Source organism: Lepidochelys kempii, chromosome 17 (genome assembly GCF_965140285.1).
Source record: "Lepidochelys kempii isolate rLepKem1 chromosome 17, rLepKem1.hap1, whole genome shotgun sequence".
NCBI classification, from domain to species: domain Eukaryota; kingdom Metazoa; phylum Chordata; order Testudines; family Cheloniidae; genus Lepidochelys; species Lepidochelys kempii.
This window is the reverse complement of record NC_136396.1, coordinates 3,569,845-3,593,764: the sequence shown is the minus strand read 5'-3', so window position 1 is coordinate 3,593,764 and position 23,920 is coordinate 3,569,845. Positions and strand designations below refer to the sequence as shown.

The 23,920-nt window shown below is 43.1% G+C and overlaps 1 protein-coding gene across 7 annotated transcripts; it reads left to right on the top strand.

Moving 5' to 3' along the window:
• The first annotated feature begins 24 nt into the window (after positions 1 to 24).
• LOC140899631 (uncharacterized) lies at positions 25 to 23,530 on the top strand. 7 transcript variants are annotated; one of them, XM_078849248.1, is made up of 11 exons: positions 3,985 to 4,070; positions 5,054 to 5,153; positions 5,486 to 5,557; positions 6,348 to 6,487; positions 9,720 to 9,795; positions 13,049 to 13,247; positions 15,452 to 15,541; positions 18,653 to 18,744; positions 19,974 to 20,072; positions 21,476 to 21,570; positions 22,375 to 23,530. In XM_078849248.1, the coding sequence occupies exons 2-11, from the start codon at positions 5,093 to 5,095 to the stop codon at positions 22,543 to 22,545; spliced, it is 1,095 nt and encodes a 364-aa protein (XP_078705374.1). In that variant the 5' UTR covers positions 3,985 to 4,070; positions 5,054 to 5,092; the 3' UTR covers positions 22,546 to 23,530. The 7 variants fall into 7 exon arrangements, with proteins under 7 accessions (XP_078705378.1, XP_078705379.1, XP_078705374.1 ...); XM_078849249.1 differs by having other exon boundaries at positions 5,483 to 5,557; positions 19,980 to 20,072; XM_073315453.2 differs by having other exon boundaries at positions 5,483 to 5,557.
• The last annotated feature ends 390 nt before the right edge of the window (positions 23,531 to 23,920 follow it).

Here is a 23,920-nt window from a genome sequence, read left to right as displayed (position 1 = left end):
CAGGCCCTAGCAACGGTGGGACTCCTCTGCTGGGACAATCCGAAGCAATGGCAGGTGGCTCAGGAACTCTGACATGGCTACAGAAAGCCCGAAATCACATTGAGAACTCACAGGTATGGTAGAATTAGGCACAGAAAGTCAGGACAGGTCCTGATGGGCCAGGAAGGGGTTTAAAGTTTGGACTTTGTTGATCTTGGGCCAGAGAGCTGAGGCCAAATGCTGGAATTCACATTTCCTGAGCCCACGGCCCTGGGAGGAGGGACTGTCTTGCAGTTAATATCAAGGGGTTTGGGGGACGTGTGGCTGAGCCTTCTGCACCTTGGGCTAAAATAATGGACTGTATACATGAGTCTTGCTCCACTGGGTCTGAATTGCAACAGTCGGTTATAGGTTTCTGAAAAGCCAGAGGCAATCTGATGTGAGCAAGCTTCAGAAACATAGAGCAACCAGCACAAAAGCCAGAAAGCCCCCCTGCTAGAGAAACAAGCAAGACAATTGTCTGTAAAAATACCCAGTGATGTGATTACTGCAAAGGTCGGAGTCATAGAGGGACATTTTGGAGCTGTACTTACTAAGAAGGCAGCAGCTGTCCTGATGGAGAGTCTCTCTAACCTGCATGACCTCTGTGACCCCATGTGCTGTGCCTACAGCATCTGGGCTTCTGCTGGGTCTGTCTCATGAAATCATCTACAACGCTTGAGTCCCCTGGAGGCCCAAGGATAAAGCCTCTGCACTGCCACTTTCTAGATCTTGTACACACTGTTGCAGTGACAACATCTGCCAGAGATGGCGGTTGACAGGAATACTGTCAATCTCAGGGGGATTATTATTAGGGTTGAAGGAATGCCTGCCAGAAGGGAGTCTGTGGAGGCCCCCCCTGCACACGTCCACCTCTGTATCCCTCTTCCTGACCCATGGAGAGCGTGGCTGTCTTCACACATTTGGGATGAACATCCAGGCCCAAGGGAGGCTGGCCTAACAGAATCCCCTCTATGTTGGGCAGGAATGGCGAGACTTCACAGTGCAGTTATGTGATGCTGCCCAGCAGCAGATGACTGAGAGCCACGTCCATTTCTTCACTGACCTCTCTGCGGCAGAGAAGGCTTTCGTCCTTCAGCGAGCTGCCAAGGCCATCCAAGGAGGTAACAGCTTGGGAAGGGAAGAATATTCAGCCTCTCTCTTCCTTCAACTTCTAGGTTACCACCCGGTTGTTTCATTTTTTTCCTGTCATCAAAGTACTTTATTTTGCTGAGCAGCTCAATAAAGTGCCCATGAAACTTTGGCTTCTTTCCTAGTCTCTGTATGGGCATTTACACCATGCCCATCACTGTTGTATCCAAGTACACTGAGTTTAGCTGGGTAGTAATCAGGGCAAGATGCACGCTTCTCCTCCGTTGGCACAACAGCTTCTGCTAGTACTTTACTTGCCGTGTAACTCCAATGCTGCATTGCAAGAGAAAATGCCAAAAGGCTTGAGCCCTGCTTCAGCAATATCTGGTGACTGTAGTTTTGTTACAATAGTTAAATGTTAGCCATACACTCATGGCTAAATCACTGACTTACACCGCCCTACTTATCTTCTGGTTGTCTTACCATTATCCTGATAAACACTGAAGAAACCTTCTGGCTGTTTCAGGAGACCTGTGTAAAGCCCTGATGTCTCAAGTTAGCACTTGCCTAGAGGAGCAGCTGTACATTCAAGTTGCTCATGAACTGCAAGCTGGTGATCGTCTGAAAAACAAGTCAGCCCTGGTTCTGAGTCACATCAAGAATGGAGTGGTACATTTACTATCTTTTTCTAAGAGGGTTATTTTATTTGCATGAAAATTCAAAATAAAGGACTAATGTGACCTGCAGCTGTTCCAACCTGATGCAATCGTTGCACAGTCTAAAGACAAACCAGTTTCCTTTGTAGCCCTTCATCTATATTGCTCCAATGGCATGAAATTTGCCAAGAATCCAGCTTGTGATTTTGTCCTCAGATTGTAGACCAAAACTGCCGCTCTGGGACCCAAGTGGCTCAGGGCTCTCTATTTCTATGTGCAAGCTAAGATGTGTTCAACATCATAAGTGCAGAGGTCCCAGTTCAGTCCCTCTTGACTTGCACTTTAGAGCATCCATTCATTCTGCTCAGGAAAGACCAATACCTCCTCTCCCAACTCCAAACACTGGAATGTGCCACCCTGTCCTTTCCTTAGCACTTGGCAAAGTTCCATTCTGATCTTGGATCTTCTCTCCACCGTCACTCAGCTAGGTGGACAGGTCACCTGCCAAACATAAGCCCATCTAAAGGGACTATGAGGTAAATCAGTGCTTCCTGTCCATTGAATCTCTGATTATCTCATATCTATCCACAGCAGAGGTGCTGCCAGCAACCTGGCCAGTTCTAAACTATCAATGTCCAACGACCCACTCCCCAGCACAAGCTGAACCAGAATAAATCCACTCATCCATTCCCTAACAAATCTTACACCGATGGAGCAGTGCACAGACCTATAAAGCAACAGTCCTGCCTAGTGCCTGCATGTCATTCATCTTACTGCACACCAGCCTGACAGCTGCTGTATACAACTAACTTAGGCAGGAATGGGCAAACCAGACAGAAGCAGGCAGGATGGAAAAATCTGAACCAGGCTGATTTCCCATTTGCAGTCCTTATTCTTATGCTTGAAATGAGTTCACTTTCCTCCTGCTGTAACACTCTTGATTTTGAAAACTGTAAATAGTTCAGTGGTTATAAATGGCTAAGTGACTTGCTCAAGACAGTATAGCAAATCGGTAGCAGAGCTGGGAATAAAACCCAGATGTCTGACTTCCTGTCCTTTGCTTTATCTATAAATATAGCTGATGACAGACAGATCTGAAACCCTAAATTTAATTATCCTCCTTATTCTAAGTGATTTTATAGATAAGGAAATTCCATCTTCCCTCTAGGCCTGAAGCAGATACTAGACCTGCTTCTATATACCTCATGTCTGAAAACTCCCATTGAGCGGTTTCACTGGATTCCATGACTACAGCAGGGGTCCATATCATATAGAAGGGACACTTTGTCCTTATACTGAAAGGCTTTAATTTAGAATTTAGCTGCTGTCAATTATGCATTGTTTTTCAGATGAATTTGCTGGAGGAAAGGCCAGCTATGAAGGGGAAATTGCAAGCTTTTTTCAACCAGTCCCTCCCTGCAGACTTGAGAAGGCTCACCGGGAGGCTGCACCTGTCTAATACCGAAGGTATTTATTTATTTCAATGGTTCCTTCTTTTGTTTTAAAATATTTGACCATCCCAACTTCTGGGCACGTTTAGAAATCAATCTATCCTATCTATGCCATTCATGTGTGGTATGACACATAGGGATTAATATTTATCCACACCACAAAAGACAGGATACCTGGAGACTGCTGTTCACAGTCTGAATGACGAGTGTAAACAGCTTCACATCTCTCATGATGAAAATCCAGTGGTTTTCACTGGTCTGCAGAGATGTTGTTCCTTTAAATGAAACACTCGAAGGGGCTCCTTGGAGGCCCTTGCTAAAATTCTTGCCACAAAATTGAAGAGAGGGTTGGAGCAATCTCCCTCCCTTATTTATTCCAGGGGCTCATAAAATAGTTCTGAAGAGTACCTTTCTTGCCTTTGGAGTGGATCAGTTTGCTCCAATTATTTTCAGAAGTGATCTCTCAGGGTAGCGCAGTCATTACACACATGGAGTCAAATTCTATGATAATTTGCATCCTGTGCAGCCCCACTGAAACCAATGCATATATCTCAGTACAAAGTTTAGACAAAGATCATCAAGAATGTAAGTGGGTTCAACTGCACAGAGAGATCTAGTAGTGTCTTTATAAGAAATGTGGTGAAGTATGAGAACACATTAAAGTTCACGCAAAAAGTAAATGCTGTGGCTCCTTTATGGCCTCCCTTGTTCTTCTTCTTTCCAGCACGTACGGAGTATCTGTCCCAAGTAGCAGTGAATAAAGCTAAATCCCCAAAGGAGCGGGAGATTTTCCTGAGGTCTCAGGTTCTGCTGTCCACCGAACCCACCTTCCAGCACCTGAAAAATAACAAAGGTGAAGTCATATGTGGTTATCTTGTGATTGTGAAGCCATGACCTTTACTTTTTGCAACTAATAAAAGATTGTGTACAACACCAGGGAAAAAAGGACTCCGAAAAAGTTGGGGTTTTTATTTCAGTTGCAGCATGAGCCCTGAGGAACATCCTCTCTTATTACCATAAGCCTCAAGGCACAGCCACGAATCTGCCTGACACAGAGTATTTTTTACTGGTGCCTCTGCTGCAAGTCGTCCTAGACACTGCTGCCCCCAGCCTATGCTTGGACTCCATTTCTGCTGTTCTGGCTGAAGAGTTTATCACTTTCATTGAACCTTCGACCTCAGTTAATGAGGCTCTCTTCCACCAAGGTAGAGTCAGATGCCGGCTATGCATCTCTGGAGAAAGAGGGTGCAGCTGACTACAGAGGCTTCATTGAGTCCATGTGTCTGGGATCAGAGACAAATCATTGCTCTCCATCCTCCCTCATGGAGCTCCAGCCTTGGCTGCACCTCACAGCACAGGCTCCTATGCCACACGCATAGTCCCCCACAAACATAGATAAAATCTGCACTGGTCGTGCCCCATGTAGAATCAGGGGAAAGCCGTGCACTCACCCTCTTCAGTTTCTCTCCACGACCTGTATAGACAAGGAGTTGCCACACTCCAATGAAGTGAGCTGTAGCTCACGAAAGCTTATGCTCAAATAAATGTGTTAGTCTCTAAGGTGCCACAAGTCCTCCTTTTCTTTTTGTGAATACAGACTAACACGGCTGTTACTCTGAAACCTGTCACTGGGCCATTAGTTTGCCTTAGAAATTGTTTCCCTAGAATAAAACAGCTTGGGTTTAGAGAGACGAATGGAGCATCAGGCATTTTCCTTAGTTCTGTACAGCACCTTTTCTGAGAACTGTATAAAGAAAAGATGCCAATAGGACATAGTGTCCCTTCTCCTCAATGCATTTTAATTTCTCACACAGATGCTGTTATTTCTTGTTCTAGGATCCCACCAGTGCCAATATATTGGAGGAAGCAACCTCAATGTTAGAGCAAAAGGACAGGGACCTGGCAAACATCATTCGAGGCATTTACAGTCAGACAGGTAATTGTGCTGTATAGTAAATAAAATAACGGAAGTATTATATGGTAATAATTGCCCACTCCCTAGGAGGTGAAACACAAAGCCTTATCTTCCTTCAAGATACTCTGTTCATCATCTCAGCGGAAAGCTTTTCTATCAATCAGATCCTCAGCTGGTGTCCATCAGTAGAGCTCCACTGGATCTGGCCCTATATAAGTTGTAGAATTTAAATACAGTCACCAGCTCGTGAGACAACCAGCATGTTTGTCTCTGAGCTTGACTGAAACTTCAAGTAAATTCCAACTGTTATGCAGAATCTATTTACCCTGAACTCTTTCATTGTGTCCTAGCAGAGGAACCTCAGGAACCCCTGCAGAAGGCACTGCAGCACATGGTCCAACCAGCCATCAGTACGGTCTTTGCAGGTAAGGCCCTTACTGAGGTTTTTAAATGAGTCACAAGCCAACTTCTTCCAATCCTAAAATGAATCAGGCTTTTCCACATAAGGTCTAGCTTGTAAGAGAACAAAGGATGTTGTGTATTAAGAACAGTGGTACGAGATATTCCCTCCAACGGGAGGGAAGACAGCGAGATAGGGCCAAATGTATCACTGATATTAATAAACGGAAGTCATTTATTTGGTCCTTAGGGTGTAGCTACATTGCAGTCTCTGGTGTAATTACAGCACAGGTAGACATACTCATACTGACTTTACCCACACCAGCATGGCTAAGAACAGCAGTGTAGACACAGTAGCGTGGGCTTCAACTCCAGCTGTATAATCACACCAAGGACCCTAGGTACATACTCACAATGCTAGCCTGTGCTAATGTCCATGCCATTGCATCTCCACTAATATTTTTAGCCAGCCTTGCAAGGCTAAATCTAGCAGAGACAATCACACCTCAGATCATCTCTAGAAAGGAAAAAAAGAGTCAATTTGTCCACAAATTCACCCAGATGAAGCAATTTAGAAAGTAATTAACATTTGCTCATCTTTCATTCTCCCCTTTCCTACTCATTCTGGGGAACAACAAGCAACCACTAGCAAACAGAGACATAAAACGAGAGTCTCAGTTACCCAGAGTCTCCTGGCAGAGCAGTAATTGTGCAACTCATTCCTGTAATGACCAACAGATCTTCCAAACTTGGTGCATCTCATGCATACACACATCCCTGCCTGTAGTAAAAGGGTTACTCTGCACCTTTTCACAGGCTACCTGACCATGGGTACATTGCTTTATGTCTGGGACCAGGTAATCATTGGACTTGATCAGCCAGCATATAACTGCCTCCCTGCATTCAGCACAGCCTTCATCTTATTGCTTCGGGACTATCTGAAGACATGTCAGTCAGTAAGTGTCACATTTCCTTTCTCACAAAATATGCAATTTCATTCATAAGATTCAAGTCCATGATAACTTTTATTTCAGAAATCATAGTTTGGGGTAGATAAAATGTGGAGCTAAAGAGACAAAGACTGTTTAACACTGAGGCTAGGAGGTGAGTCAGTGACAAAAAGAAAGATTAAAAAAATAAGTTCAACCGCATCCCGACACAGAAGAGGGTGCAGAGATATAAAGGAAGGGCAGCGAGGATATGCCACAAATCTCACGGCAACTGCAATCCATTTTCCTGGGACATAAATCACTGCCTATTGTTTGGTTCAGCCAGGCCAGGTGGAAACAGCTCTAAGGACTCAAGGGCCAATTCTGTCTGTGCAAGAATTTCAAGACGTGATCAGAAAACACGTCTTCAGAGAACTCTCCAGCCAGCTACACAGAGATGACAGTGACCCCTTCCCAGTCCATGATCCCACACAAGGTGAGATCACATCCTGCATCTGGCATTGCACAAGACTTGCACCTGGAATAGGTGTCACAAAAACAACATACCCAGCTAGATGCAGCATGCCCAGTGATTAGCTGCCAAAATCTTAACAACCGGTTTCCTCTTCACCCCACAAGGGGGTCGTTGCCCACCCCCACTCCCCGGGACTCCTGCCCCATCCAACTCCCCCGTGTTCCTTGACACCCCCCCCCCAGGACCCGTGCCCCATCCACCCCCCTCCCCTGCCCCCTGACTGCCCCCAGAACCAGGCAGGAGGATCTCGTGGGCCACCGTAGTGGGTGCCCACCACACCCCTAAGAGCCAGAGAGACCTGCCGGGGGGCAAAGTGGGGAGTCCCGGCGATGCTTACCTGGGGCAGCCGGGAAGGGCTGAGAAGCAGGCGGCAGCTTCCTGCTCAGGCCGAGGGTGGTGGAGGTGAGCTGGGGCAGGAAGCGGTTCCCCTGCGGCACGACCCCCCCTCCTTCCCCGGGTTACCTGCTGCAGTGCGGACAGCCCTCCTCGCACCCACCCACCCCCGCCCCAGCTCACCTCCACCTCCCTGGGCCTGAGTGTGAAGCCACCGCCTGCTTCTCAGCCCGCCCCAGCTTCCCATGTGAACAGCTGATTCGCGGGAAGCCGGGGGGGGGGGGCAGAGAAGCAGAGCAGGGCGGTGCGTTCAGGGGAGGAGACAGAGCAGAGGTGAGCTGGGGCCGGGCGCAGGACGGGGAGCTGCCGGTGGGTGCTCTGCATCCACCAAATTTTCCCCTTGGGTGCTCCAGGGCTGGAGCACCCATGGAGTTGGCACCTAAGGCGCCACTTTTGGCCGGTTAAATTTAGAAGCCCTTTTAGAACCGGTTGTCCCTTGCAGAACAACCAGTTCTAAAAGGGCTTCTAAATTTAACAACCGGTTCTAGCAAACCAGTGCGAACCGGCTCCAGCTCACCACTGAGTATGCCCATAAAGCTGGTGGATATTCCAATACTTAGATTCACCAAGCCAGCATAAAACATCTTCTTTATTACCTTACTGGTTACACTCAGAAGTCCAAACCACAAAGATCCCTTAAAGTGATCCAGCCTCAGGCCTCCATCCAGGTACCCACATCAAATATGATGAAAATTTCTGTAAATCTTATTTCATTATATAAAAGAAATGGTTCTACCAACCCCAAAGGATCAGACACATTATCTCCCAGGTTAATGAATGTTTCAGATCTTACCCAAATACACGCTACAGCCAATTCTTATTAACTAAACTAAAATTTATTAAAAAACAAAAGAGAGAGGGAGTCTGGTTAAAAGATCAATATACATACAGACATAAGTTCAATTCATTGAGGTTCAGATTCATAGCAGAAATGGTGAGCTTTGTAGTTGCAAAGAGTTCTTTCAGAAATAGTTCATAATTTATAGTCCAATGTCCAAATCTCACATTCAGGGCGTACCAGCATAACTGGGACCTCAGTCTTGTGACTCAAACTTCCCCTGATGAAGCCAAAGCAGATCTCAGATGACAGAATCAGAACCCAAAGATCTTTTATACAATTTCATGTCTTTTGACAAGTTGGGGTTCCTCAGGGAACAAAAGGTCATTAGAATAACTTTGAAGGAGGTCCATCACCGGTACTTAGCTATATGAATTAACATAAGACCATTTGCTTGTTCCTCCACCATTCACAGTACATTTAAAAAAAGAGATGAATACCAAGATATCCCGTGTTTACAATTCATTTAAATGATAGGATGTTCTTTTGACCTCTGAATTATCAGAATACAGCACAGACAGGGACTGCTGATTACACTGTGGACTCTAATCATGCATATGTAAACACACAAAAACACAAACATCTCTCCACCCTCTTTTGAGGGTTATTTATTTTGCAGGATGTTTAACCCTAGCCATGTGTCACAAAACCACCACAATTAAGGAGCTGTTATAGCATAGTCTGGTCTCACCTGTGCAGATGGACCCAAATTATGTTTTAACCTTGTTAGTGGATTGTGCTATGGCTCCTATTAGATCCATAACACAATTCAAGTAACAGGCTCATACCAGGCAAATGCAGACCTAGTTATAAGACAGAACACTACCATGATGTAACAAGACGTGATAGATCTTGGTTTATAGACAAGTACTGTTTCTCCTATATCCAAAAAAGGAACCATATGCTCTCAGTCTTATTCCAGATTATAGGAAAAACAGCAAGAAAGAAAAAGTGAAGTCTCTGCGAGGGAGAGCACAATGCAGGCATCTCCTCTGTACAGGCTGCAGCAACTCTGAGAAGAAAATGGCCACTGCCTCTGCACTTAGGCACAGTTCTTACAAATGTAAAAGTGCAGAACATAGAAAATTTAACCAGCACTACTGTCCCTAAAAAACCCTGACTTCCTGTTCCACGGGAATGCTATCCTGCCAATAGAGAAGGAAGTTGGTGACTAAATGCTCTTAAAGCAACCTGGATAGGAAGCCCCAATAGCTGATGTTTGATAGATGAGCACTTACGTTACCAGTGATTTGTTAGCAGATTTCACAATATTTTCTAAATGTTTCTTCTGGAGAATTCTATAATCAGGCTATGGAATATATACACGTGTAGATGAAGCAGTATGTACTCAGCATGGAACTTTTATCAACTCAGATCTGGATTCATGTCGAACACGTCTGTGGGAACTGATGCAGTTGTCTGGCTATCTCTGTGTGCTCTTCAGAAAGCTGACAATTGTCATGTTCTCACGGTTTTTATTTTCTTCTCCACAGTTTTGCCTCCCTGGAACTACTTGTACAGACTACCAGTATCTCCAAGAACCAGACCTCAGGACAGAAGACAGGCAAGGTAGCTCTATTGGGCATTACTGTCACCATACAGTACTCATGTATTTCTCAACATTACTGCCAGGGCTGTGACCATTAAAATGGGTAGGTCACTCCAAGACTGCAGCCTTTAACATCTCAAATGGCCCTGTTTAATCCTTTCTAGCCATGTGTCACAACTAGCAAAACCACCACTATTAAGGAGTTGTTATAGCATAGTCTGGTCTCACCTGTGCAGATGGACCCAAATCATGTTTTGTTTAGTGAAGCAGTACAGACCTGGGGTGCTATCAATGACACAGCCCAGCAAGGGCACGGAGGGGAAGGCACCAAGAGCAGTTTTCAAAGGGGAACAAATATACGTTTCTACATTACAGAAGAAACCATGTTTGCATTTTTGCAGGGGGCACTATACCATACATGAGAGTGGGTGCAGAGCAGCTCCATCCTTGCCTTACTCTACCTTCAGGGTTGAGATAGAGAAGATGCAGGATACCTATTAAAAAGGGTTAGAGAACTGTAAGCCAACAGAGTCTGTCAGCGTACTCCAAAGACATGGGGTTTTCCTCCCAAGTGTTTACTGGCAGAATTTGGAGGTAAACAGGTTTTATCAAATGATTTTAAGCCAACAACTATCAAAAATCCTTGATGTGCTACCACCAAAAAAAAATCCTCTAAAGCTTAGTGCCCTGTTCCGCCTCCTTGGAGAGGCCTGCCTTAGTCTGTTTGCTGCTAACCTTAGATCTCACACTTCTGCCTGTGAGCCACATTTATGGCACTCTGTTGCATTTGGTTCCTGATTGCTCCCCTCAGGAGCCCCACCTTAATATACCAACAGATTTCACCTGTGCAGCTACGAGCCATAAGAGACTTGATCAGAGAAATTAACTCTCCATCAGCTGGATTCAGTGTGGGACCTCCCAGCACACTGAGTATTTTGTGCCTAACTTTAAGGGATCGGCTGTAAAATTTATTAGAAGGGGGGGCAGTTTGAATTAGATTTTGACACAAATCTTGCAATAAGCTTCATGCAGGCAGAGGCCTACAGAGAGCTCATTGCATAAGCCTAGGAGTAGTTTCACAGTTTTTCTTTTGGTAAATTTTAAAGAAGAGTTGAAGGGAAAGGGGAATTTAAATCTTTTCCTAAGGTGTTTGGGTCACAAACCCAACAGCACTGGGCTAAGTGTGTGACAGCCAGAGAATGACATTGATTGTAAACAGTGAAACTGATCCTTCTAGCTTCATTATTATCCAACCTCCATGAACAGCAAAAAGTATACAAAGATTCCCACTTTATACCTGGAACTGAAACAGATTTACCAGCCTTACCTCTAAGGAGCCTAGGGGATAATGCACACCGCAGGCCCTGGAATACAGGCCTGTGATTTCCTACCCACCCTGAGGATAGATGGAGTTAGAGAGGCTGTCTCAACCACTGACTTTAAAAGTTTCTCTTCCTGTCCCTCTGCTCCCATTTTCCTAGAGAGTCCTTCCCTAAATACAATCATTAACAAAAACTTTAGCACCATCCACTGGCAACCTCCCATACTCCACTTTATCATCAATGCTATAAGTACGCTAATGAGCAAATCATTACCCACTGTGGTTTTGTCAGGTTAATGCTCTCTGTGGAGCAGATGAGTGAGCTCAAGTCCTGATATTTACACATTACTATATTTAAACCTAACGCTAGCAGAACACTCAGAATTAAAGTTGTAGTTGTATTCGTCCTGGATTTTACAGAGACAAGGTAGGTAATATCTTTTATTGGACTAACTTCTGTTGGAGAGAGACAAGCTTTTGAGTATACACAGAGCTCAAAGAAGACCTGAAGAAGTTAGTCCAATAAAATATATTACCTCCCTGACCTTGTCTCTTTAATCAGAATTAAATGCAGTTTTACTTCGTCTTCTGCATTTATGGGTACTCTCTGCAAGCTTGCGGCATCTTAAATGTTCCAGGAACCAAAACAATGTGGAATTCTGGAGACCTTTCCCAGGCACATTTTGGGGAAGGAAATTCACTCTCAACTAGAAAAGGGAGAAATTGAGAGTTTCAATAAAATTTATTTTGTGCTTGCTCTGCTGATCAGTGGCTTCTTTTACAGAGCACTATGCACTATAGTTTCCTAAAGGGACATGGGAAAGCAAAGCAGCAGTAGCACTGGGTGTATGTGGTTAATTCAATTCTAAGATTCATCTCCTGGCTCGTAGAAGTGCTTATCAGTGGAGCCCGTTTACATACACAACTCCTTCACATGCACGCACCAGTCCCGTTGTTGTGACTGTATCAGGATGTAAGCTTGAGGCATCTGACTCACAATGGGTGGGTGCACTGTTAACTCCTAAATGGTTTGCAGTTAGTGGTGTGTATCCCTACTACACTAAGGTGTGAGGGGATAACTTCTTTCCTTTCAGGAGAAATGGTTCTAAGGAAGACTAATGCATTCACTGGCATCACCTCAGTGGTGTGCAGATACTTAATGCAAGTGCCAATAAGGAGATCAAGCCCAAGAGCACACTACTGGGTCCCCAGGCCTCCAGCCAGCAGTGCTTGCCTTCTTGACGAGCAGACCAAGAAAAGACAATCTAAACAAGAACACCAACTTCAAAGCCAGGTGCATGGTTACCCTTGAAGCCAGATATAAGACTTGGAGGCACTGAAAGGAATAAAACTGTAAGGGGAAGGAAAAGGTACACTTGGGGCTCTGTCTCGGATGTAGGAGTAGAGGTGGAAACCCACACATACCTTTTAAAAAAAAAATCAGTATGTTGTGGTTTGCAGAGAGGAATGTGAGATGTTTCAAAGGCAGCACATGGAGAGACTGAAACAGGAAGAAAGGTTGCAAAGGTTTAGAGAAGAGGAACAAAAGAGGTAAAAACACCCCCCCCCCAAAAAAAAAGCCCAACCCAAAACAATCCCAGTATTCCCAGATTTAGGACTACAATAGCACTTCCCCATCACACTGCTCCAGCCTTTATGACTTTCTACTCTTAGCCCCTTGGCTCCCCCATCACATGCCCCCTCGTCTGATTTCCACCAAAGAATCTATTTTACTGCTAACTAGGAGCATGGAGGTAGCTGTACCCCTTCTCCAAGCACTCATTTTTCATATAATATACAGTGTCATGCGGGGGGACATCTTAAACACTGTCTGAAAACCCTCCCGTGATGCATAGTTTGGGAATGTTATGTAACCTGTGTATGTTAAGTGAGCTATACTTTTAAAAAAAATAGTCCCACCATCTGAAATTAACTATTTAATGGAATGATAGGCAACAAGAGGGCAGACTACTACAGCTTCTGGAAGAGACTAAAGGAACCTATGAAGCACAAAGGATCTATCTGGAAGAACAACTATCACAGGCACTATTTGGAGAAACGGAGAGGAAGAGGAACTGCATGGCTGATACAGGATATGAGTCAAACTGGAGTTGTAATTACCTCTTCACCCCCTCCACAGCAGCAGCAGCTGTATGGAAATAACATGCTTTCAGCCATAATCCCTTACATCTCTGCAGAGCTTTATTCTGAAGGATCCTAAAAGGCTTTAGTCTGCAATGTAGCAGGGTCACTTTCCTCTTCACAGAAACACAGTCTCTCTGCGGTGGGACACAGCCGTCCGTCTCGAGCAGTAGCACCACACAACGAGGTCCTTAGGAAGAGAGGAAAAGCTTCTCCAACTGAAGCTGCAGAAGGAACTTAGTTACTGTAGGCAGCACGAGTTCAAAAGTGGCCCGGATGTCACGGTTAACGTCTACTCTTACAAAAGAGGCCATCAAATATTTAATGACAAGTTGCTGAGGCCTAATTTTTATCTGTTGTCTAAAGAGGCCACCTCCAATAGCATATAAGCGCCCCCCATCCTCCACTGCCTTCATATGGAACTCTTAGCAAGAACCTCAGAAATCTGCCCAACATAGTTTTAATTCCCATAGGACACAACCCCGAGCATCATTATCGAAATTAGGGCTGTCAATTAATCGCAGTTAACTCAAAAAAATTAATTGCCATTTTAATCGCACTGTTAAACAATAGAATACCAAGTGAAATTTATTAAATATTTTGGATGTTTTTCTACGTTTTCACATATATTGTATTGTGTGTTGTAACTGAAATCAAAGTGTATATTATTTTTTATTAGAAATATTTGCACTGTAAAAATGATAACTAAAATTAATAGTATTTTTCAATTCACCTCATACAAGTGCTGTAGTGCAATCTCTTTGTCTTTGCAACTTGCAAATGTAGATTTTTTTGTTACATAACTGCACTCAAAAACAAAACAATGTAAAACTTCAGAGCCTACAAGTCCACTCAGTCCTACTTCTTGTTCAGCCAATTGCTAAGACAAACAAGTTTGTTTACATTTACAGGAGATCATGCTGCCCTCTTCTTATTTACAATGTCACCAGAAAGTGAGAATGGGCATTTGCATGGCACTTTTGTAGCAAGGTATTTACGTGCCAGATATGCTAAATATTAATATGCCCCTTCATGCTTCAGCCACCATTCCAGAAGACATGCTTCCAGGCTGAAGACGCTCGTTAAAAAAATAATGTGTTAATTAAATTTGTGACTGAAGTCCTTGGGGGAGAATTGTGTGACCCTGCTCTATTTTCCCCGCATTCTGCCATATATTTCATGTTATAGCAGTCCTGGATGATGACCCAGCACATGCTGTTCATTTTAAGAACACTTTCACTGCAGATCTGACAAAATGCAAAGAAGGTACCAACGTGAGATTTCTAAAGATAGCTACAGCACTCAACCCAAGGTTTAAGACTCTGAAGTGCCTTCCAAAATCTGAGAAGGATGAGGTGTGGAGCATGCTTTCAGAAGTCTTAAAAGAGCAACACTCAGATGCGGAAACTACAGAGCCCAAACCACCAAAAAAGAAAACCAACCCTCTGCTGGTGGCAATGAAAATGAATGTGTGTCAGTCCACGCTATGTTGAATGGTTATTGAGCAGAACCTGTCAACAGCATGGACGGATGTCCCCTGGAATTATGGTTGAAGCACAAAGGGACATATGAATCGTTAGTGCATCCGACACGCAAATATCTTGAGACGCCAGCTAGAACAGCGCCATGAGAACGCCTGTTCTCACTTTCATGGAGCCTTTGTAAACAAGAAGCAGGCAGCATTATCTCCTGCAAATGTAAACAAACTTGTTTGTATGCACGATTGGCTGAACAAGAAGTAGGACTGAGTGGACTTGCAAGCTCTAAAATTTTACATTTGTTTTATTTTTGAATACAGATTTTTTGTACATAATTCTACATTTGTAAATTCAACTTTCTTGATAACGAGATTGCACTATAGTACTTGTATTAGGTGAATTAAAAATACTATTTCTTTTGTTTTTTACAGTGAAAATATTTATAATAAAAATATAAAGTGAGCACTGTACACTTTGTATTCTGTGTTGTAACATCCAAAAATATTTAAATAAATGGTATTCTATGATTGTTGAACAGCGTGATTAATTTTTTAATAGCGTGACAGCCCTAATAGAAATGTTTTCTGTGCTTGTTCTCTTGTAGTGTTGCAACAGAATTTTCATTGACCTTTGCCTTCCTGATCACTGCTGGTAAACTAGATGCCAGAAGACACAAATGGCTTTTGATGTCTAGATTATTTACTCACTTTTGCCATCTCAAATTACATCTTCCAGGAGAAACAATTGCGCTATGAAATACAGAGGAAGGCAGAGGCACAGATCAATGGGCTGCAAGCTGAAATCAAAAGACTCATGGAGAAGAGGGTAATAAAAGAGCTGAATTTATTAAAATGAGCCCAAATGGACACTGCTAAGTACTACAGGTCATAAAGAGCCCATGAGGGCTCATCGCCAACTCTTAAGAACATTCTGTTTAGAAATGCTGATGCTTAAATAATTTATTTTTCTTCCTTCATTATCATCAGGCACTTATACATGAAAACAAGGTCTTTACTAATTAAGCTTTTGTTATTCTCCATCTTAGTTTTTAATTCCATTTGTGACAGCACAATCATTTCCACATCAATCAGTTTATAATCCTCAGAAACTTCTGGTAAAGTTTGTTTGTTTGGGTTGTTCTGATTAGCATCTGTGTCTTACGTCTTGGTCTTCAGGGATTCCATTCAATGGAGAAACCATATTTGAATTAAATTAGTCTTTTATAGTAGCTGGAGCAGAGGGCTGGGGGCTCAATACTCCTGGATTCTAATCCTGTCTCAATATATGTCTTTTTGCAAGTCACAGATCCCTTTATATGCCTTAGTTTACACATCTCCAAAGTAGGAACAATAACTACTACAGCATATCCCACTGGGGTTATGAAGTTTAATGTTTATATGTGTTCTAAGATACCTGAATGAAGGGCATTATAGAAAAGCAATTTATTATAAATAACCTAATTTAATTCCTTTCAATCTTCTAGATTTATTAGTTACCCACAGAGAAAACGTACTTATCCGGTGCAGCATTGATTCTGCCTTGTACTAACACTGATGCAAATGAATGTTCTGTCAACAATACTACCAAACAGCCCAACCTTCCAGAGGTAGCTCAGAGAACCCTTGTTCAATAGACTGGGAGAGGTACCTTTGTGGAAGGAGTGAAACTCTCCCAGGCCCACTCTGTCTCGTCTGATATTGAAAAGCTGGCCCGCCACAGCTCTGACATGGGTATTCAGTTGGAGACATAGTGAAGGCAGAGAGCTAATCTCAAAGCTGTTTAAAAAAATCTTGATTTAGAATGTTGCTTTCTGTTTCTCTTGTAGCTTTCTATTGATGCATACTCAGAGGGAAGGTAAGATGCTGTGCAATATGTTACCAAAGAGAACACTCAGGGGGGAAAAATGATCTTAGTCAAGATAACATCCCCAAGACTTTCCAGAGTGGTTTTGTAATGCACCAGAGTGATTAATGCCTTAAAAAAATCCCAAATGAAATACAGCAAACTACAATGTAACAAATATTTTAACAGTTCCAACCAAATATTTCTAAGTCATATGACCAAAAGTGGGAAGAGGATTTATTCTCCAGAACCATGGGGCAAAATTTCCATAGAACTGGAGGACTGAATGGCTCAGGGGATTGGTAATGATATAAGGCCACTTTCAGTCAGAGTTCCACTCACACAGTATGGCCTAGTAGATGGAGAACTAGACTCAGGAGACTTGTGTTCTATTCCTGGCTCTGCCACCAGGCTGCTGCTGGGTGACCTAGGACGAGTCATTTCACCTCTCTGGGCTTCAGTTTCTCCATCTGTAAAATAAGGATAATGACACAATCCACTGGCTGGAAGTTGATGACAGCCAAGTTAAGACTATAAATAAGGCATACATTTTTAACAGTAAGGGTAATTATCTATTGGAACAATTTACCAGGGGCTGTGGTAGATTCTCCATCATTGCTTTTTAAATCCAGATTGGATGTTTTTCTAGAAGATATGACCTAGGAATTATTTTGGAGCAGTTCTCTAGCCCATGTTATACAGGAGGTTAGATTAGATAATCACAGGGCTCCCTTCTGGACTTGGAATCTATGAATACAGATGAAGATGACAGCAGCTCAAAGTCATTACTATCTAAGTACTTATTGTACCTGATACACATTTTGTAGTCTCTGAGTGGAACCAATGACTGAAAGTGGCTTTATATCATTACCAATCCCCTGAGCCATTCAGTCCTCCAGTTCTATGGAAATTTTGCCCCACAGTTCTGGAGAATGAATCCTGTTAAATGAGCTGGTGGAATGGAGTCTTCCTCATAAACTCCAACAACATAAGTAGAGCCCTGCGCAGATACAAATTTATATCCATGGATGCAGATATTTCACAGATATAAATTGGTATCTGTAGAACTGCAGAGCTCTCCCAGGGGTGAAATGAGCATAATGCAGGGCTGCCGCTACCAGGAGCTAGCGCTGCATGCTGGGAGCTCCCCCAGTGTGCCTGTACCGCCCCCAGCCCTGCCCCCGTCCCATCCATGCAGGTATCTGCGTCTCCCGTCTGGGGGCGTGTGCGCCGCTTGAACACAAGAGCACGACCAGGGACAGCTGCTGGTGATCCTGGTGCCGCCCCACTAAGCAGGGCTGGGGTCGGTACAGCTGTGCCAGAGGAGCTGCCGGCATGGGGCGCTAGCTCCTGGTAGCAGCAGCCCCGCATTATGCTCATTTCACCGCTGCAGTTCTTGGGAGAGCCCTGAGGTTCTGCGGATACCAGTCTACATCCGTGGATATAAATTTGTGTCAGAGCAGGGCTCTAAACATAAGTGGCACTAACTGGCACCTTTAAACAGAGAGGTTAAGGATTAAGAGTGTGATTCACAAAGGGCACGGAGACTCAGCTATCCACTGCCCCTATATGGTTTCTTTCAGCTGAGGGTTATGGTACACTAGTTGGGAGTGCATGGAAAGATTGCACTGCTGCTGACCATGCTGTACCCATTCTGTGGATAAGAGAAGACATCAGTTTTCAGGACTGTCAAGCCAACGTGTTTCATTAGCATCAAATTCACTTAAAAATAAAAACTGAAAATCTGTATTGCTTACATAGGATCCTTTTTATGTTATTTATGATATTATGCCTCAAGCAAAAGGAAGGACTCAGGTATCTCCTGATCTGGAATTCATTCACCTCTGTTATTGTCCCTCTTTATGCACAAGTTTGTAGGACAAAGAAAGGACAGGGAGTGAAAAGGAGGGGATGGTCTGACAATGAAAGGCAGGTTATCACCCACCGTTCAGACAGAAAACACATTGCCTCAGTATCAGCAAAAAGGTGTGATAGAAAGAAGCAGCAAAGGGACTTCAGGAAAACAAATACAGCATGTGTCACAATGGAGTATGCCTCTGGAATACATGAGAATGTGTCTTTCCTCTCTTATAGCCTCACAGCACCTGCACCTTCGCTGCAGTCCCTGACTCCATCTCAGACGTTGCATCCTCAACCTTCTCCAGTACAAACACCACCTCCTACAGGTTAGTGAAAGTTACATGGCTCTTATCACGTACACATCTATATCATAAAGGCTTTATGGGAACATGGAGGGTACCCTGGGGAAAAATCTGATCGGCTCTTATTTTTATAATCAGTGATGCTCCACATTCCTTCCAGCTTTGAAGGACTGGGGGTGAGCTTTGAAATCAGCTGATGACTCGGGCTGCCTTTGAAATCAGTCAAACTTGCTCTTCAGTATCCCAGAGGAGTTAGCGAGGTGTTTCTCTTCCCAGGAAGGGCTAACAATACTGCAAAATTAACTTGTGGAACTCATTGCTACAACATATTACTGAAGCCAAGAGCTTATCAGGTATTTTGTTTTGTTTTTTTAAAGTATCAGGCATTATATATGAATAATTAGAACATCCACAGCTACCTTAGGCTGGATTTCCCTATTCCTTTTGTGGCATTTTTCCTTGGAGGGGGTTATTTAGTCTAGAGCAGGGGCTCTCAAAGTTCATTGCACCGTGACCCCCTTTTGACAACAGAAATTGCTTCACGACCCCAGGAGCGGGGACCAAAGCCTGAGCCCACCCAAGCCCCACTGCCCTGGGTGAGGGGGCCAAAGCCCAAACTCTACTGCTTTGGGCAGGGGACCAAAGCTGAAGCTCAAGGGCTTCAGCCCCAAGCAGGGGGCCTGCAACCTGAGCCCTGCTGCCCAGGGCTGAAGCCCTCGGGCTTTGGCTTTAGCCCTGGGCAGAGGGGCTCAGACTTCAGCCTTAGGCCCCAGCAAGTCTAAGCCAAGCCTGCCAACCCCATTCAAAAGGGGCTGCGACCCACTTTGGGGTCCTGATCCACAGTTTGAGAACCGCTGGTCTAGAGTTACCAAATATAACCAGGACAGCTCCTTAACTCACCCACCACCATTGGCAGCTGCTTTAGGTACAGTATAGTGCACTATTTCACTAGCATGGAAAGATTAAGCTGGAGATATTTTTTTTTAATGAAGCACAAGAGAGAGGGACAAATACAAATATATACAAGATATAAACCTTCATGTTTTAGAGCATAAACCAGCAACTAACAGCCTGGGATTAGGAAAAACTTTTGTGTAAGATCATTCCATAACTGTCCATCAGGGAGTTTCATGGAAACCTTTCCTCATCAGGGTTGAGCCTCATCACCCATACGTTATTTATCTCTAAAGAGATTAAGAAATTTACTCCTGGCCTGAAAAGTGGTGAGTCTACATTTGTAGCCTTTGCTTTAGTTACAGATGGCACAAATAGGACCAGGGAAATTCATGGCAAAACAGCAAAAACCATAACACTGGATCTACTTGAACAACTAATGCAGGCTGCAAACACAAGTAAGTAATATGGTTTTCTGAAAAGCTAGAAATCAAATAAAGTCCCTGAAATATCTGTTGACTGATCATATTCCTCTTTTTACCAATAAGTTTCAAATATAGTTTTCTGTTGTGATTAATACTATATATATATCGCATATGCTGTTTGCAGTACAGAAAAGTGACTTACCAGTAACTGAAGTTTAAGTATATTGCCTCTATCCATCTATACCATGGGTAAGTGGTTCAGAACCATCTCCAAAACAGTGATTGCTATAGACTTGCTCCACTTGTGCACCCCAATGGAGATTAGACCAAAAAATAATTCTACACCATGGATGTCAGGTACATAATGGCTCTGGACAAATCCTGTTATGGTCACTGCACTGAAAAAATAAAGCTGATTTACATAAATATCATAAATATAAGGATATCCCTTTACTAGTACCAGTGAATGTCATATCTAAAATTAAGATATTACTAAATATATCCTCTGTCAGGACTGGATTCCAGGGTTCTAACCTCTCATGGTATTAATTTAAATTATAAAATTCTATCAAATTTTAGCATTACATTACAATATTTGAAGTTTTCTACATCTATATAGCTCCCAAACCCAATCCTCTCCTAATCTGGACTCCTATTACTACGTCTATCTAATCTAGCTACATGCTAACAAGAATTATCAGTTGACTGAATTATTTTGATAGAAAACTACTTGGAGGATGATTTGCTCTCTTCTGCATGGCTATCCAAGGAAAGGATTATAAAGTAGAGGACATTTTCCCAACTATTTTCAAGATGATATAAGCTTCTGATGCTGGGCAGTGCATATCTTGATAGACAAAGCGTAAAAGTCTTTCTAGGTCCCAATTATCCAAAACAGCATTTCTATCTAGTTCTACTTCCCCACCAATGTGCCTGTTCTGGAGGAACCACCCATCTGTAAGGTTAAGAGGGTAACTGCATTCTTCTCTAGGTAAAAATGTCCTTTCACTTGATGTGTTCTTTCTGGCTCTATATTTATAGCCTGCTGAACAAAACTTGCAATGAAAATCAAATGTCAGTGAAAATGTAAAAATGAAGTTTTTTTTTTAAATCAGCACTTCTGTGGAGCAATGATGACATCCTGTGGCTTAAAATGTAATTGCTTCTGCTTAAGAAAATAGGCCCTCGGGGGAGACTCTCTAAGCCCATGTGTCTAGTTAACCCCAAAGAGAGTTGCAGGCCTGCACTGAGAGAACAGGTTCCAATGATTTATTCCTAGCATTAAAGTGGGTATTAACAGCTTGTCTTGTTTAAAACAGCACTATTCCAAATAAGCTTCAAGGATACAATTATATTCCATAAGGAATTAAAATTGTTGTAAATTTACGTTTCTGATGCCCAGTGTCCAAAAGGAATTTATTTTTTGTGTTTTTCAGTTGCTAATGGGAGCAATGCAGCTGAGCATGACTCTTTGAATGCAGCTACCAAAGAACATCTTTGGAACTACAACCAGGACTGCAAAAATGCAGAGGTATTACATATGCTTACTCACCCTTTGCCTCTCCCCTTAATGCTATAACCCTATGGTTATGCAGTGTACATTTAGGGGGGAAAGTACTGTTTATCTTCTATCAGTGACTACTGCAGCAGTGTAAATGATGCAGCCACTTAATCCTCATACTGTTGTCAGGCCTGGACTACAAAGTTGCAGCAGTTTATGTAAGGGTGTGATTTTTTTAAAAACTGATTTAACAGGGCACAAATTGCAGGTGGACTAGACTCACCCAACCATCTTTAATAATGTAAGGTTACGACAACACAGAGTCTTAAAGCATCATAAACGATGGGGAAGGAAACCCAAGAAAAAAGGCACATGTCCCAAAAACAAGTTCCTGAGGTCAGGAAAAAATCTGCCATGTTTCAATACTAATGCCCCTCCTGAAAAGTAACAGTGTAGGGTAATGTTTTAGATTTAGATATATATTTAAACAATCTTGCATTAGGAAATGAACGACTGGCTGGGAGAGTTGGTAGCCTAAGAGGGAAACAATCCATATTAATGCAAGTAGGCCATTAATACGCACGAAGAGTCCACGCAAATGTTGTTTCATAAAACATTGATAAAAAAATACCCTGCTGCTATCAAAGTCTTAGTTTACATTCTGAGATTGTTACAGAATAGTAAAAGTCCTTTTTTAGATGTTTCCAGACAAATCTTTTAAAAAGCCTGTTTTACTATTTTTACAACTCAAAGTCTTCATTAAGTAAGATGTAAATTATTAAATATTGCTACAATATTGTCTTCAATTTAAGAGTTCCTTTTTTGCCTTAACAGATTGAAGTATTTGGGCATCAGATAAACACAGAAGACAGAGAAAAAATTCCAGAACCCAAAAGACAACTAAGGGAAAAATTAACCACAGCTATCAGCAGAAATGCAGAGGCCCGTTACAAAACGCAGTTTGAAGCAGTGAGGATGTTATCAGAGCCTGATTATATGGTATAATGCTCTGTACCTCGGGAGAACACCCAGCACCCCCATGTCCATCCTTGTAAAATGATTGTGTGGTATCCAATGCAAAGTTTGTCATGTTGGGTGTCCTCAGAAGGCTCATGATGCACTGATCATTGTTGTTACAATAATGTTACAGGTTATAATTTCATGTATGTAGTTATGAGGCTGAAAACGTATCCTCACGGCTTAAAATAAGCCCAGGCAAAAACTCTCCAAGAGCAGAGAGGCAGTTCACACCTCATCAGGGCAGGAATGGGACAAACCCAGCCCAGCCTCACAGGAACAAAGGACACTGGCCTAAACAGCAATAAAAGTACTCCTTTTCTTTTTGCGAATACAGACTAACACGGCTGTTACTCTGAAAAGAATGTTAGACTCTCAAAGGAGTCACCCCCCTTCCTTTGGTCAGTTTGGAACTGCAGTGAGGTAATGCTCACGTGACACTGAAGGGGGGGGGAGGTACACACATGCACAAAGCCAAGGGAGAGATTTGCTATGCTCTTCCACCTACATCCAGACACCACCACACCAAGGGTAAGTCTATACTAGAAACTTCAAATAGCGAACGCAGGAATGCTCCTGCAGCAGCACTTTGAAGTGCTAACATGGTCACGCTCGAGTGCTGGGAGAGCACTCCTGGTAATCCACGTCCACAAGGGGATTTGCTCTGAGCACTGCTCAGAGCCTGTCTACACGAGCGCTTTAAAGCACTGACTTGCTGCGCTCAGGGGGGTGATTTTTCACCCCCCAGAGCCAGCAAGTTAGAGCACTATAAACTATAAGTGTAGACAAGCCCTAAGCAACTGAAGCGCTGATCAAAGGGGAGAGGCAGGCTGAAGAGCAACCAGCCAACCTGTGGTGAGGAGCATCTAAGTTTGTACAGGCATTGAAAGTGTTAACAGCTTAGAATACATTTTACTTTTATTTCATTTGACCAAATCTGATTTATAATCACTTAAAATCTTTTTATATTTAACTATCTGTATTTATTCCACCTAAAGCAATGCATTTGGTTTGAAGTGTCAAGAGACTCCCTTTGGGATTACAAGCCTGGTACATTATCAATTTGTTAAACTGACAAACTCATAAGCTTGCAGCATCCAGCAGGCACAACTGAACATTGCAAGATGGAGGTTCCTAGGGTTGTCTGGGACTAAGATATTGGCTAGTCATTCGGTTGCAAGTAGCTGCGAGGAACTTACATACCAGAGGCTGTGTGTGAACAGCCCAGGAGTGGGGGTTCTCACAGCAGAGCAGGGTAAGGCTGGCTCCCAGAGTCGAGGGTTAGAGTGACCTAGCAGATCACCTGCCCAGGTACCAGAGGGGAATATCACAATTTGGCTACTAATCTTGTGCTCAGTTTAAC